This window comes from Corvus brachyrhynchos, unplaced genomic scaffold, assembly GCF_000691975.1.
Source record: "Corvus brachyrhynchos isolate BGI_N302 unplaced genomic scaffold, ASM69197v1 scaffold258, whole genome shotgun sequence".
NCBI classification, from domain to species: Eukaryota; Metazoa; Chordata; class Aves; order Passeriformes; family Corvidae; genus Corvus; species Corvus brachyrhynchos.
Window position 1 is genome coordinate 4,841,511 of NW_008240122.1, and position 16,805 is coordinate 4,858,315.

A 16,805-nucleotide genomic window follows, 5' to 3' on the forward strand; every position below is an offset into this window, starting at 1 on the left:
CTCTGCCTGATGTCTATTTTTGGCTTCCCCTCTAAAAACAGATGGTTGGGAGTGAGAACCTCTTCTTACGATTGGTGGTGTAAGCTGTGAAAGCAACAGATGGTTGCTAACACAGAGATCACAAACCCAGCGGTTTTGAGCTCCAGTTTTTCTTCCAGTGGTGCAAGCTTTATTTTGTTTCCACCCATCTACTTTATACCTCTTGGAATAGAAATAGGTTTATCAAGGGTATGTCAGTATAACAACTGGAGGTGCATTGTTAAAATTTCATTCCTAAGCTGCAAAACACATAAAATAATTCATTACTTCGGTTCTGTCAGAACAAGACACTGTGTATTAAAACATGACACATCTTAGGCCCCTGCGTCAGTGTTAATGACATATCAGAATTTGGTTTCTCCTGTTTTTTTAAAAACACTAGCAAGGAAATAAAAATCAAACAGACAGATCTAGGTTAACATTGTCTTTGCTACTTGCAATGGCAGACCTGAGAGGTGTGAAATTCCTCAAAGGTCTTGGTCAAGATGAGGGAAGATATTGGCTGCAAAGGACTAATTGCCTTTCATCTCTCCAAAGTGGACAGAGAGACCCTAATACCATTCCAGATGAGAAGGAGGCCTGTGGTCTTACATTACTGACAGCAGGGTAAGGACCTCTGTCTCTGTGTCCATCACTTTAACTTGAGCTGGGAGGAGCGTGATACCACAAGTCAGGGAAGCTACAAGGTCTCTAGTATGACAGAATCTCTGTATGCCTGCACCTCTCATTTCAGTTTTCTAATAAATATAAGGAAATAATGCTTTTTGTGGGTCAAGAAGGTTGTCCAGAAATAATTATACTCCACTTTGTCTGAGTTTATTTTTTAAAAAGTATCCCACTGCACATAAGCTGTGTACATCAAAGGCTTTTGGAGTACTTTGCAAAGACTAATGCATTATTAAACTAGCAAACCCCTACAGATGGGAAGATGCAAATAGAGAGAGGATAATGATTTGTTCAGGACTACATACTGTGTCAGTGGCAGAGTTAGGAACACAGTTTGTGTGGTTTTAGCTGTGTCTCTCAGCTGATATCTATCTATAGAACTGGGTAAAAGTATTAGTTCAAAATCAAATGCATGACTTGAAATGGGGCACTGCAATCTGCTTTTGGTCTGAGCAAACCCATGAAATGAATATTATAATGCTGTGGAATTGCAATACCATTCTTCAGTCTGCATACAAAAAGTTTCTCAAGACCTCTGTTTATGAACAGGTAAATGTTGGAAATAGCCAGATTTTGGACATGTTAGAGCAAATCCACTTCACCATCCAAAATACAGTATTCAAGTATAAGGCAGCAGAAAATCTCAGGCAGATTTTTAGGTACTGTAACATAGGAGACCTAAAGATTTTAAGGAACCAAGATTTTAAGGAACCAAGATAAAGGCAATGCTAGACATAACTGTAGCCTACCATAAGAAGACATGGTAATTTAAAAGTCTGAACTTCCACCCTCCACTCTAAAACAAAACGCCCCATTTGTAGTAGTTGAGAAGCCAAGTCCTTAGTCCATCTCATCTCCTTTTTCATGTCTGTTGTGTACTGGCAGCTGTCCTGGGTTTCCACAGGGATACTAGGGAAATGATGAACAGCCCTGCTGCAGTGTCATGTCTTTTAGAGGGATCACAGCTCCACAGAACTTTAATTAAATCAACATCCTTGTGTCCAATTTTGTTTGGAGTTATTACAGCCCTCATATTTTCTGTCTGTATTCACCTGCTTCAGCAAACAATTTTTTTAAAACTCTAGAGTATGTTGGAGAATGAGCTGTTTCACCATTATAGCCTGGAGTTTTTGAGACTTATACTGACTATTTTGATCCTTAGGGGCTTTCTTGCCCATCTTATTCACATTCTTAAAATATTCCTGCTAGTATCCTTAAATATTTTTAAAGCCTAAATATATATGCAGTGCCTCCCCCAATCAGATTGTCTAATTAGTCTAATTGCTGTATAGGGTGGTGTGTACATGCACTCAAATAGGAATTTATGTTGACTGGCTAGGATAATAAATTTTGGTGTTGCATTTAATTTTAGAATAAACCACATTTATTTCCCTTACACTAGATTCAGGAAATAAATTATAGTTGAAGCAATAAGATTTTTCCAGGCTTCTCTAATATTTTGTCTAAATTAATTTGGTATTTCAGATTCTTCTACCAATTGCAGCAGTTATGTTGGCCCAATACATCAGTTTTACAGGTTTATTGCTGTTTCTGAGGGGCTGTTGGGAAGCGGAAGGAGTCTTTAAGCACAGATGGCCTACGAGATGCTGACAAAATTTAAGTTGGGTTTCTCTCAGGAGGACTCAGGACCAGTCCAATCATGTGGTGGGAGGCTTTGTTAGAACTACTGCCACTATTAATATTGATGCACACCTAATGTTCAGAGCACAGACAAGGTTTAAAGGAGAGCCTGAGAGCACAGACATGTTTCAAGCAGCAGGACTGGTGGGTACAGCCAAATTTTCTGATAATTTAAGGAAGAGTAAATGCAGTGAAGCCACTGTAGCAAATACCATACACATCTTTGGCTGCGGTACATGATGTATCCAATCACATTGTACTTGCCTTCAGTTTAACTTCTTAATTACACTGCATGGACCCACAGCTTACCCAGTGCGAGTGGGACAGGGTATAAATCAAAAGGCACATAAACAAATGCAGGAGCAGGAAAGGAGATCAGACCTGAGACTGGCTTTAAGAAAATGATTAATATTTGCTATGAATAAAGGTCCACCTGTAATTTGAAATGGATTAACTAAAGAGCTATTTTAAGGTTAATGGACTTACAGTAATTTCTGCTGACATGAAATGCTTTCTCCACTCCAGCGTTTAGTGCAGGCAGTATTCTAGTTATCGTAATCCAAATATGACATTTTGAGAAAATGTAGAGTATAGGGATGGCAGCTCTTTGGTGGTAGGAATAAATTACAGCTTTAAACTAGATTTTTAAAAAACACAACCTATACACTAATACCCCACATATGATTTAGAGCTGAATTTGAGAGCAACTGATGGATCTACTGTACGTTCTTTCATGCAGGTTGTGTACTCCAGGGAACAGAGTAATTGGCAGTTGGGAAGCTTCTTTTAGGATTTTGATCTCCACCCCAGAAAACAGAGTGCAACCCTGAGCAGGATCTAGCTATATTCAGTAGTAGAAGTGAAACGTAAAATACATGCCAAAAAAACCCCAACTGAATATTGAAGAGTTTCAACTTCCTGTCTTGATGTTCTTGAAGTTATTTCTGCTTTCTGTGATGAATGTCCACAGATTTGGAAAAGACAGGGCTACTGTTTTTTTCTTCTGAATCAGGACAAGAGCCTGACACTGGCAGGGAAAAGGCCTGTCAAATGCGGTAGCTTCACAGTGGTGTCAGTTACTGTGGTTATGGAATTGGGAAGCCATGTTAACAATTAAGAATGCTCTAGCTAAGTGACAAGCCTGTGTACAAAAGTGACAGTAGAGTGGATACTCAAAATGGCACAAGAGTATGACAAGTAATGATCACCTCCTTGCCACTGCAGAATTTCTGCCTGTGCTTGTCTTTCCTCCAGTTCACAATGAGAGTAACAGCTCTCTTCCCATAGCTGTTGACTTCCAAATAGAAAGATGGGTATAGCAGAAACTGTTTTCTGAGGAAGTTCTCACAGTTTTTCTGATATTCTAGTGACCATGTTTAAAACCTAACAAATCAATGAAGGGTGTTTTTGAGGGTGTGACTGTAGGTTAATAATCTGGTAATGTGGCTGTTGCCAAGGAAACAAAAATTTAATTTTCTGACTCATTTCAAACATGGACTTGAATTACATTTCTGTCTCTATGTTTAATGAACAAATCATTCCATTATTTGTGAGATTTAATTAAGATGGGGAGTTTACATGGGGAAGAGGGAGACTGCTGCAGCTGCCATAATAAACTGGTGTTTCCTGTGGAAGGCATAAATCCAGCATTTATCAGTGTCTCTGCAATGCCTGGGCTCAGTCTTAGTTATCTACGTTACAAAAACCACCAAAACCCTATGGTAGGAATGGTAAGGCGTCGGTTCACTGCCAAAGACCAAAGGAAGCCTTGCAGAGGGAAGCTGGGGCATGTTCCCTCTGGCTGTTAGCTAAAACAGAGGGCAAGAATCCACTTTCTCCCTTGCCAGAGAGAAATTTGATTTACAGTGCAGGCAATGCTCCCAGGTACTTGTCTTGCCACACTATTGTATGCCCTGGCAGTAGGGCTGCTGGCTTTAAATGCTGTGGTTCTAAACATCCTAAATAAACTTTTCACAGTAACTCCTCCCCCAAACCCCCAACAAACAAACGAACACAAAGGCATTAATTAACCCTGTTAGTGTTCTTGACCCTGAATTTCTGTTCCTTCTGATCCTTTGCTGGGCTTGCTAATAGAAAGCACAGTCTAGAGACAAGAGGTCCCTTCTGATCCTTCCTACTGCCCTGAACATTAGCAACAGGACTGTAAGGCTTCTACAATGAAAATTCTAAAGAGGGCTTTAAATATCACCTCTATGTATGATCCAAAATAGAACATTTAAATGCACTGAATAGCCTTAATCTAGCCTAGCTTTGTGTAACCTGAATGACTCTACAGCAGTCTCATCTGCTCATTTCTCTACAAATACTAATCTTTGATCTGCAAGTATGTTTGAACCATAAGCCTTTTGGTTTTGTTCCTTAAGTAAAAACTTTTTAAATGGTAGTCTTCTGTATATTCTCATAGAGAAGTTTCTATCAGTATTAACACATTTTTCAAAATACTTATATTGACATGTAGTTATCTTCATATGTAGATTTTGCTCTAACAGTGACACTAACCTGGAATAGTTTTAAACATTCAGAAAGTTTACCTCAACAACCTTCATGAAATGCAAATACAGTTTCTGAATATAACTGTTAAAATTAACAAAATACAGGCAACAATTTAATATTGCAGATAACAGAATTTTTCTTCCTTAGGAAGACTATGATCGTCTGAGACCTTTATCTTACCCTATGACCGATGTCTTCCTTATCTGCTTCTCAGTGGTAAACCCTGCTTCATTTCAAAATGTGAAGGAAGAGTGGGTACCAGAGTTGAAGGAATATGCACCTAATGTTCCCTTTTTACTAGTAGGAACACAGGTATATTTGGTTCTGTTCTACTTTATTTAAACAATTAGGATCATTGTATGGTGCCTTTTCTCTGGGCTGGAAGTTCAGGCCCAAAAGGACCTGAGCAGCACCTCCTTCTGCCTTTGGAGGAACAACCCTTAGAGGTGGCAGAAAAACCTAGATGTATCTTGTTCTCCAATGAGCTATCTCCACTTTGTTAAAAAAACTTATGTCCATTGTAAACAGGGTGGCAAGATTGGCTGCATGTCTCCCATGTGACTTTCTAAAAAGTCACGGGACTTATGGACTAGAATTGTCTGCTCATGCCCACATTACTGGAATTACTGGGTCTACAACTATTAGTCACATGCAACATTTGCTGAAGCAGAGGAGGAAGGGGAGAAGTGAGACAATTTCCTCTTGTTTTTTGTGGGTAGTGGACTGGGCTTCATTTATGAAGTGACCCACATGTTGGTGTTACCTTTGGGTTAATCTTTCAGCTCTGCATTTGGTATTCTAAGATGATCACATCTAATTGAAGAGCTGAATACAGAATAAATGTTTGTTCCTTCTGGATTAAGGGTTCACAGCTTAAATACAGGGCTTCTGAATCAGGAAGGGTCCATGATTTGAATCGTGACATGACTCCATTTTTATAGAGATAATATTCCATTAAATAATTCTCCTTTAAAATGAGGGTATCATATTGCCTGCTGACTTTTGTTTAGAGGAAGTATTCCAGCATGACTTCAATCTTTCTTGCTAGATTGATCTCCGTGATGACCCAAAAACTCTGGCAAGACTGAATGATATGAAAGAGAAGCCCATATCTGTGGAGCAAGGACAGAAGTTAGCAAAAGAGGTAAACTGGATACTCCTTAATGAAACCAAGTAACAACAACAACAACAACAAAACCCCCTTATTTCTACCTGACTTTGTCTTCCTTTACCACTTTTTGCATATCTTTTACCAGTCCACATATGAAACCTTGTGACTGCTTACCAGTTAACAGTACTTACTTACATTAATGAATAAAGGTAACAAGCAGACTTATGTAATTACACTTCTTGTTAGTAGTAGTTCTAATTTTCAGTGTAGACACTTGTAAAAGCTATACAAGCTATATAAATATTAGTCAATATAATTAAAATCCAGACTGGTTGAGGCTGGAAGGGACCTCTCCTGCTAAGCAAAATGCTGGAAGTATCTTTTAGAAATTATTTGAAAATGTCATACTACCATTTTAACTACTGTGTGGATAATTCTTACCAGGACACTTACAGAGCCTTTATTTTTGAAACACAAATGGGTCATGTAATTCTTTTTTTGCTCTTTAATTATTGAACATATCTTAGGCCCCCACTGCCAATCTAAAGACCATATTTGTTTCCTATATAAACCAACCAAATTAAATACCTTCCAGATCTTTGGATGAAACACAAATCTTATTTTCTCCTACAGGGGGTGCACATGCATATAACTTTTTTAGATTGCAGCCAAACATTGTAATGTTACTATGGGGGGAAAAAAAAAAGCAGCAGTGCCCAGATGGAATTGAACAGCTGAGACGTACTGCTATTGAAATAACTTACTTTCTTGACAGATAGGAGCCTACTGCTACGTGGAGTGTTCAGCTTTAACACAGAAAGGACTGAAGACCGTTTTTGATGAAGCTATTATAGCCATTCTAACTCCAAAGAAACACACAGTGAAGAAGAGAATAGGCTCAAGATGCATAAACTGCTGTTTGATCACGTGAGAGACATTTGACAATGGCCAGGCTTACTGTGAAATTCTACTGATTTTAAATACAATGCATTAAGTACACAGAGAATTTGTTACAGGTTTGAAAGCTAAACCTACGATTCTGCCTTCTACAACCAGTGAAATCCAGAGGATTAAAATCAAACTCAACGAACTTGTAATAAGAAGCCACCACATCTGTTACAAGTATTTTATTCAGACTGGAAGGTACAGTCTCTCAGGGTTACACAGTCTAGAGGAAGCAAAAACTGCACCATGCTGAAATGGCAACTATGTGATTTTATTGAGTGGTGATGCTTGGCCTGAAATACTTTAATTGAATTTGGACAGTCTTCTGCTTTGACTATATATATATATATATATCTATCTTAAAAAAACCAACTTTTGCACAGTCTGTATGGAATCTGCACAAAGAAATACCTTGTCTCTCTTTGCTCCAGTTATCTGCTTTTGTATGTAATCTGCTTCCGGTTCCAGTGTATCCACAGAGGTGCAATAATCAGACCAGCCGTATAGCCAAAGGTAGCTCCGAGGGAACAGGAAATGGGCCATACCTGAGGGGAGAACGCAAGGTAAAAGCAGACAATGAGGAAAATGTCTGTGGCTTTTTGTACTTCATGAGCACAAAGTCTAGGTACTGAAAGACAGTAGTCTTATTCTACTTTAAAGCTGGATGTGCTTTCCTAAAAATGCCAAAAGCGTAACAATCATCTTCATGAACACTAAATGCTGTTGTACAGTTTTTAATTAATATGCATTAAAATGTAAGCAGGCTTCTGGCTATTGCAGACTTTAGTTTGATAGTCCAAAAACTATGTGAAAAAAACCCCTTAGAAGTATTTATATCCCCTGAAGCATTCAGCTGACCTAACTTCCTACTCTGCTGCATACATTTGGATACCTACAGACTTCTCAGCAATTTCTCCTTTCAATCTCTCATGGTGTTTTGAAACTTTTAGCTGTGTAGAGATGAACTAGTATTCAAATAAGGCCAGAGACTGAGATGGATAGAGGCTTGTTGGCTTTTTTTTCTTGTAAAGTATGTAAAAGCATAAATTTCCCTCTGCCTAGCAGTAGGGAGGGAACATAAATTTGGAAGCTGACTGAACATCTTGCACCCAGATCATCAAACTTGTAGTAAGCCAGTTATGTCAAAGAGAGCTTTAATTATAAGCTCTTATTTTCTATTGCAAGAACAGGAAGCCAACTCAATAGAGCCGACTCACTTTAACAAACCATCTTGTACTGAACCAGAGTAGTAATGGAATTCTCCTCTGCCCTTTATTTTTTTAATTGGTATTGATTTGCGGGGAGGAGTGGCCAAACCAAGACTTAACCAGTCTGTCATCAGATGTAGCTCGTATTACCAGTCCACTACATACTGCATTTGATGAAAGTCTCAACTAAGTGGTGATTAAAATATTTATTGTAGAATAAACACAATTCCCACGCCTCTTCAAAATTCTCCTTTGAATTTTTTTTTTTTTTTTTTTGCAAGGACAGTTTTGCAGTTCCTGCTGTACTATGCATATTCCTAAACAAAGTACAGACTGGACTCTCCTATTCTTTTGTTTTTTAAATTAAGGGGGATATTTCCCCCCTCTGTAGTACTTGAGACTGAGAAATGCACTAGACAATAGAGGAAATATCCCAATCTCCAGCCTTCTTTTCTACTTCACTTTGACTTGCAATTCATGAATATCAAATGAACTTACTCTTAACGGTCCTGGTTCCTCCTTTCATTCATTTTCCTAGCTCTGATTCTTCTCTTCATTATCACTTAAAAGAATATATTTATTCACATCCTTTGATCATGGGAATTTTAACTATGAATAAGAGTAATGTATTTTGTCCTCTGCTCTTTCATCTTCAATCTCCTCAGCTGTTTCATCTTCACATTCCTTAGCATTTACAGCTTTATATGTTATTTGGAGGTCTTAAGGAGTGTAGCAAAGATGACTATTAAACAAGGTGCCTTAGGTACTCTTTATTGACCTTGTTTCATTCTTTCATTTTCATACATTCTGTCTCTGCTGCTTGTTTTTGTTGCTGAGTATTTCAGCAGTTGCCTCTCAAGCCAAAGATTTGCTTGTTTTCATTCATTTACTGTGTGTTGTAGATCATCCATAAAAAGCCTTGAGAGGCTTTGGCATGGTAAGGTACTACACATATTCAAAACTCACATAAGTTTGTGGCCTTGGCTAAACTTACACTTCAGGTGGATCTTTTCAGCTTTTAAATGAAATGTAATTGTTTCTAGCATTTTGCATATTACACACGTCTAAAGGACAAAACAATAAAAAAGTCCCTGAAACCCTTCCGCTCACTCAGTAACATTCAGATGGAACACAAGTCATACTTTCTTACCCACTGATGAAGTCAAATACCACCCTAATATCCACAAAACTACGGACAACAGCTTCTTAACTTTTACATCAAGTTACTTAACTTGCTTTTACATCAGATTTGCTGAGTGATCAATAATCAACCCTTCATGAAATTTTTACCTACATTAGGTGAATTTGTAGTTGCCTATTTGCTTTGCAGAAGTATAGGTAGATGATGGACTCTGAATTGATCATATTCCCCTAACTAGAGAGTGAATATCCCTGATGACTCAATGACCCTGTATATTGTGCTATTTTGTGTATAGTGGGTGATTATTGGTATGATTAAAAAGATCTCTGATGATGTAGCCTCTTTCACCTGACTGAACTGCAACTTGGGACATGGTTTTTCAATAGCTATGTAACTTTTAATATTAATTATGCCTCTGTCTTCTAAAACATTCAATTTTTGCTTTGGTTTTTAAAAACCAGTGTTACCTTACATAAGTTTCAAGCTCTCTCTTAACAGTTGAGTCTCTGACCTCTGAACACTCACGAATGGCAGGTGACAAAGATAGGGAACAAAGGGAAGAAACCATAAAACACTCCATCTCCGCATCTATGAATAAGACAGAAAGAGACACCATCTCCTCCCTTCTAGTGGCATGGAACAGAGGGGTACTAAGCCAGGCTCTTGTTCTTACTGTGCTGCTTGGACAGCCCAAAGTAGTTCTGAAGGCAGTTTGACTGGCCTTTTGAAAACTCCCTAAGCACAGCAGTTAAAAGCCTGGACTTAAGAGCGTTGCTGTCCTTACGTTATTTTCTCTAACCCTCAAGACAGGGCAAAATCCACTAACAAACAGGTAATAATACCAGTTTTGCACCTTTTATTCTTGGCTGATGGCTTTTAGGCTACATATAGCCCAATGCACCCATGGGTATATCTAAAGCAGCAAGTTGTCAAAGACAGATAAGATATGGCTCTTAAGCACATTGGCTGCACTAAAATAACACCACTTCCACATGCTTGTGACTGTATATGAAAATGGGTTGCTTTTTTCTGTGGAAGTGGGTTGCTTTATTTTGTATTAGCTGCTGGCCTCATTTTTCTGAGGCTCTCACTTTCTTCTGGACTTTTTTAAATGACTTTGACTTACTCGACTGGCCTGCTTTTGCCCCGTCTTTCATATTACCTCAAACTTGGTTTAATGTCCTTGACTTGGTATGAACTGCCTGTAAGTGATAAAAATCTAAGCAGCAAATATCTGTCTGCCTGTTCCAAGAGATTCCATTCTGCTTGCTTAAAATATGCAACTTGTAATACACCCCTCTTGATCTCTGAGAACTTTTCAGCTCAGTTCCTCCTTACTTCATGCTCCATTCTGCCTTGAGGAAGCTGACATATCCTACCCCAGTACTGATGTCACATCTGGGCTGGGTCAGCAGCAAGGGAATAACTTAGGCCACATGGCCTAGCTGCACTTTTGTTGAGGGGAAAAAGGCTGATGTGGAGAGGAAAGTGTGGGGACTACAGGAGACAGAACAGAACATTTTTCATGAAACTGTCATGAAATGCCTTATCTGTCTCAGCAGCTGGGAAGCATCAGCTACCATTCTCACAGCCTAACACAAGAATCAGTTTACATATCAAATGCAGGATGAAAAGGGCAATTTTAACAACCTGTAGATGATTACTAGGAACCTGAACAGCAGCTTGGCAAAAACAAATCTTAACAAGAACAAAAAACACATTTTAAAGGATGGAGCATGAGCCAGTGGTTAATGCAAAATTATTCTGACTTCTGCTATTAGCTTAAATTTTCTTTTTGCATTTTCATCTGGCAGCAGTGTTAGGACTTCACAGGGATTTCTTTAGTCTAGCTAAACAGACACTGCAGAACTGCAAGGTTTTTAGTATATATTAGAACTCATTTTAAGAATAATGACTTGAAATAGGAATTGCCAACCTTTCAGGACACAAGTGAGCTTGTTTCCTCAGCACTCTTTAGAACACCTAAGATTCTATAACGTGAGAATGCTTAGCATATTGCATGGAAAGCAGAGCATGTTGCAGGATCTCAGCAAGGTATCTAGCTCTGCTGGACTGTGCATGTAGCTAGTTAAACCAGAATTCTGACTGCATGACAGTTCTGTCATCTATTACAGGTCTGTAACATGCATCCCATGCAAGGGGAATTACATAGACATTGATAAGGACATAAAGGCCAGATTCTTATAGATCAGAGGAGCAACACAATGTTTTTAAAAATACCATGAAGTAAGCAGCTGCCTGCTGGAACTTTCATTATACAAATGCAAATACAGTGGGGCAATCTACTGTACTTATTTCTTTTTAGTAAAATTAAGAGTGCTTTTCTCATATTCCTAAACACATTTTTTTTGGTATGCTTACTGTTTCAAAAGACCCATTTGACTGTCAATTAGAAGGCTATGTAATTATTTTTGTTTCATTCTAAACTGAATAAATGAGCACAATTATTTTCCCTCCCTGTTTCTAATATGCCTTAAATTCCTAATTGTTTAGTCTGTACTGTCTTAAAAACTTCAGTACATGCCTTTAATCTATTTTGGTTGCGTGCACACGTTAACTACAAGTGTCTTATCACATTGTACAGAATGTGTGTGTTGACAAGCACACACCAAGAAGAAAGTGTGAGGTTTTTTTCAGGCTGGCATTTGTAACTAGAAGTTGGTTTCATGGATTTGTGTTCTAAAGTTATAGCAAGCATAACTGCCTTTGATCTCACCATTAACGTTTACATTTAGAAAACACCTTATTAAATAAACAATGATAACCACACTAAAGTGGAACAAGCTTCTACCTCTGTTTAAAACAACTACAACTGCATATTATCCCTTTTTCTCATATTAAGCAACTTCTCTTCTAACAAAACTTTCACAGTAAGTAGTAGATCCAAAGAGAAATACAAGAAGGAAACCCTCTGAGCTGTGTTAAGAACCAAAGTAGTGTGAAAGTTTATAGTCCCATTTCAGCTTACTTGAGTAAGCACCAAGAACTGTACCCAAGATTCTCCGGATGACTTTTCAGGCTACAAATGTCTGAGAGGTATCTAAGGCTAATATTTACAGTCATATTGGCTAAATTACATGGCAGTCAGTCAACTCAGGTGAGCTATATCAGCACTACCTATTATGTTTGCAGCATCCACCACGAAGTAGGAATATAGCAATTTTACTTCTACCTAATAATAACACTGTAAGCAGAATATTATTTCAAACTCACTTTTTACCACTAGTAACAGGTACTACAGCTCAAAATAATGCTACAAAAAACCCAGATGTTTGGGAGGGTATGCACACAACAAACCCAGAGACATGTTTTAAAAGTCTGTTATCAAACATGCAATAAACCCAGGAACTTCCCAGTGAGCTAAATCCAGTTGTTGTCAGTGACGAATGCTGTGTCTGGAATAGTAGTTCCACCACATATAAAGTGTGCTGATAAAGTTGTGATCTTTAACTATACCATCTTGTTCTGCAACTAACTTCCTCAGGCTGAGTAGAGAAAGGATGCGTCTAGTCTAAGGTTCCACTTCTCAGTGACACGTGAGGCCAGGATCCTAATTACATGTGGTTATTAAAAGTACACCATCAACTTGAAACAGGCAATCTGGAAAAACTAAGCAACTGTAACAAAGGAAGTTATTTTCTATTTCTTTGTAGAACTGTCCTAGCTAACTGTAACCCTTACATACCCATTGTGCTTCAGCAGCCTAGAGGCAACTGGAGATGGATGTACAACTCTTTAAATTGTCTAGAATAGCCTTATTTAAATGATCACAATTAAGTGTTGCAAACTATTATAAAAATTGCTGAAGAATAAGATAACAATCTCAAAACACTGGCAAAATTAGTCTACCAGTCTAACTGAAACATGCCTGGAAGAACAAGTCTTGGAAAGTTTGTTGTTTTGGGTTTTCTTGTTTTTAATACAGAAATGTAACTATTATAGCGCCTAACCTGCATTCCTGTAAGACAGTGATCTTTACCTTTATCTAAGACAGGCTGAATTCTGCAGACCTACAACGAGGAACAACAGTAGACTAGGCCTCCCTGACCAACTGTTTTGCATAGTTACAATTTTTTTCTTAAAGCTAGCAGAGGAGTAACGCACATGGCATGTTTACAAGTTGCTTTAAGAAAACAACAGAATAATGAAAAACAATGAATCATAGGACACAAACTGACTTTCAGCAATATATTTAATACTTCTAACAGAAGTGCTTTATATATTTTTCATTTCCATTCTCAAACATTATTCAGATAATTAATGTTAGTTTATTTCTGAAACAATATTCTGTTCCTGTTAAGTAATATTTACTTAGCATAAAAGTTGTTGTATGCTTAAAAAAATGCAATTAACATTATTATTTTTAAGGGTAGAGAGGCACACTAATCTGAATATCCCCTGTATGCAGTATTTTTCAAACATAAACATGGAAAATAAAGTGAAGATTTTCTGAGACATCTGTATTTATCTCAGTTTTGTTGCATGTCACAAGAGGTATGTATAAAGAAGCAACATGTTTCCTTTTGTTTTTAAATAACTCAGGATGAAGTAGCATTTGGGCTTTAGCCATTAGCACATGAACTGGAACTCTTGTTATGAAATTCATCATCAGGTTTACTCCATAGAGCCCTGAAGTACTTTGAAGTAAAAGCAAATTCTAGTGAAAGATGCATAGGACACTGACATCTGATTTTCTGACCAGGTAAGATCCAGGTAACAGTACAACAGACTTCTCAGCTTCTACTGATACATCTCAACCACGATGTAAAGCAATGACTACCAGGTAATTTTCCAGTTCTTCTAGTAAGTTTGCAGGAAAATATGCCAGTCCCAATACAGACTGCCAAGGGCAGGGAAGCAGATTAGCAAAAAATGAAACCAATGTTGCTTTTTCTTTGAAGGACACAAAGTGGCAAAGCGACAGCAGAAGAACTGCCCTACGTGTGAGTGTGGCAATTCAGCCAAGTATCTTACAGAATAGTGCAGACAGCTTTAGCTAATACTCTACCGGGATTCCAGCATTCTCACTGCTCCCCTCAACCTCTTGTGTGCTTTAGGTGAGTGACTACAGACCATGTGCATTTGGAGCTATTTCTGTGAACAAACCAGACTTCACAGAAGCAGCTTTACATTCTCCCCTTCCTCAATGATTTGCCAATTTAAAAGTTTACTGCAGACACTCTCAAACTGTCTACAGTTTAAAGTGTAGATACCAGATTTGATCAAGTGCTAAATCCTGATGAAGTGGAAAAACGTGCCAATTCAAGTGCTTAACTTTTTGTGTGAACCTTGTGCCATACTATATTGTTCTAACAGAACTAAATCAATAGCAATAGCATTTTTCCTCCAAATCTCACAGCATTTTTTTGTACCAGCTGGATATTACGTGTTTTTGACAACTTTTGGCATTCCAGGGCTACTAATAGAGCCCAAGGGCAGCAGCAACAACCCTTTGGTTTGCTTTATCATGTGGTATTTCTCAGTTATTGCTGATCCATCCAGTTCTTGTAGTACCAATTTCACCTTGTCTGTGACAGTCCCCCAATAATGAATTGTCTGAAGTTATAGGTAGCAATGCAGCTGTGTTTCCATCACCTGTTACGCCACAAATACTAACTATAATCAATACCAACATCAGAACCAGATTTTGCAATAAGCAGGCTTAAAGGCCTCAACACTGCTTTCTAAATAGTAATACCACTTTAGTCTTGCCTGAGTAGTAAGATTTAAAACACATTTTCTGCTTTAAAGCAGAACCATTTCTACTACAGATCAAAAAAAAAAATTGTTAACAGCACAAAGGCTAAAATACAAAAAGGAAAACAATCACTAATGAAACCTCTTTTTATCTCAAAAGCTGGTCTTGAGTTCAAAGACTAAGCTGTTCCATTTGAGTCCATTTTTGGATAGGAAAAGGGTAAATCCAAAACTGTAATCCTCAGGCTCTCTGTTTTTAGGCTAATATGAGAAAGAGCTGATGTCAGAAGCTTAATACTTTACTCATGCAGATGTCTAGAATTAATTTGGTTTTGACTGGGTTTGATTACTTTTAAGTCCACATTAAGATCTACATGATTTCTTTCAGACCTCGCTTGGGACTTAATCTGAGAGTCAGAAACTCTCCCCTGCTAACTTTGGTATTAGGAGTATGTCAGATATGAGGGTGGAGATGGTGAAGGAAAAGGGAAATTGCAGACACACAGGGAGCACTGGGGAGCATTCATACCCAGAAACAGCCAGTGACAAGTTTGGGCATCTGAAGTTTCTGCAAACACTATGCGGTTCTGAGGAGTCAGTATTTTTAGATGTTTAAGTGTAGATTACAGAGCTAAATTTTCAATCATGTTTGGCTTTTATTGATTTGGAAGAGTTTTCAAACAGAAAAGTTTTCAGACCATTATCAAACTTCTGCCTTCCACTATAGGAAGATGTGAGGATGGACAAAAAGTTAAAAATTAACTCTACCTTAAGTATCTGTCTTCAGCTATTAGCATCTTTGTTTTGTTAATCAGAGTCCCCTCACTTCATGTGATACGAGCTTTCCTCATATCACTGCTGCATAAAAGGTGAAGTTTTTATACACAGCGTATTAGCAAAGTCTGAGATTTTAGGAATAAAACAAAACCTGCCAGATGTGACACGCTGCTTTAAAATCCCACCTGAGCAAGGAAAAAGTGCTTGCCTTTCATTGGGACAGGGAAGTGAGTATGGCTTGGCAAGAAGATAGGAGATTGTATTTCAATGAATCCCTTGATTTTTGGGTTACATTCATGTCTGTCAACAATTAATTAGTGCCAACACACACCTACGTCAGACTGATGATAAAACATCTTGCAAGAGTAAAACCAAGTGTTTTCAGGGAAGAAAACCCCAGATTTTTACTCAAAATATTAACCTACTCCTCCATTATTTCTGAAATACAAATTTTAATGTCTCATTACACTACTGCAATAGAAGACTAATGGCAAAAAAGCAGGCTGTGAGCTACTTAGGGAAGACAAATTTTAATTGCAGCTGTAAGCCACAACATCTCTACAATATCACAGAGGAAAGTGTGCTGCCTGTTACACTGATTTCTGGAAGAAACCTCCGAAATCATCTGCTTACAAACAGGCCTGGTAGACACTACTCAGCTAAGAGTGTATGAGTTTGGTAACTGGATGAAAAAAAATATCCAGTGAGCACATCTAAGAAGAAGTACTAGTTACTAGTACCATCATTTTATGGCAATTGCAGACTTCAGTTATATTTAATTGAATCATGTCTTCATGCCAAAAACACAGTAAGAAAATAGCATAAACATTTGAATTTATAAAAATAGAATCTGCAATGCCAACTTCACATTTTTCTTGTTCAACTACAAAGCTACTGTCTGCCTTCCTTTGAAATCAGAAGTGTTTAGTACAGTGCTTTGGCTACACCATTTTAATAAATCGATCCAAATCCATTGAAAATACCTTCTGTTAAGTGCTGTTATGGGAGACAGAGGGGAGCTAAAACACAAGGAAAGCATCCTTCT

General features: G+C 37.9%; 2 protein-coding genes across 4 annotated transcripts in view; one reads left to right on the plus strand and one right to left on the minus strand.

Moving 5' to 3' along the window:
- Positions 1–833: 833 nt before the first annotated feature.
- Positions 834–16,805, minus strand: part of PIGF (phosphatidylinositol glycan anchor biosynthesis class F) — a 23,738-nt gene continuing 7,766 nt past the window's right edge. The window contains exons 5-6 of one of the 2 annotated variants that reach the window (XM_017744793.1): positions 7,328–7,461; positions 834–5,972 (exon numbers count right to left, since the gene is read on the minus strand). In XM_017744793.1, the coding sequence (XP_017600282.1) occupies positions 7,348–7,461 (114 nt within the window). In that variant the 3' untranslated portion in view covers positions 834–5,972; positions 7,328–7,347. Of the gene's footprint in view, positions 5,973–7,083; positions 7,462–16,805 lie in introns of those variants that run through there. The other variant, XM_008641714.2, reaches the window with a different exon arrangement.
- RHOQ (ras homolog family member Q) lies at positions 5,034–11,740 on the plus strand. Of its 2 annotated transcripts, XM_017744794.1 has the most exons (3): positions 5,034–5,172; positions 5,909–6,004; positions 6,751–7,041. In XM_017744794.1, the coding sequence occupies exons 1-3, from the start codon at positions 5,044–5,046 to the stop codon at positions 6,781–6,783; spliced, it is 258 nt and encodes an 85-aa protein (XP_017600283.1). In that variant the 5' UTR covers positions 5,034–5,043; the 3' UTR covers positions 6,784–7,041. The 2 variants fall into 2 exon arrangements, 1 of the variants encoding a protein (XP_017600283.1); XR_001865349.1 differs by lacking the exon at positions 5,034–5,172 and having other exon boundaries at positions 5,916–6,004; positions 6,747–11,740.

What these genes read in the sequence shown, in the direction of transcription:
- RHOQ (XM_017744794.1), top strand. Translation starts at nt 5,044, where the DNA reads ATGACCGATGTCTTCCTTATCTGCTTCTCAGTGGTAAACCCTGCTTCA. An exon ending in TTTTACTAGTAGGAACACAG is followed by an intron (nt 5,173 to 5,908) that starts GTATATTTGGTT and finishes CTTTCTTGCTAG; the next exon opens with ATTGATCTCCGTGATGACCC. An exon ending in GACAGAAGTTAGCAAAAGAG is followed by an intron (nt 6,005 to 6,750) that starts GTAAACTGGATA and finishes CTTGACAGATAG; the next exon opens with GAGCCTACTGCTACGTGGAG.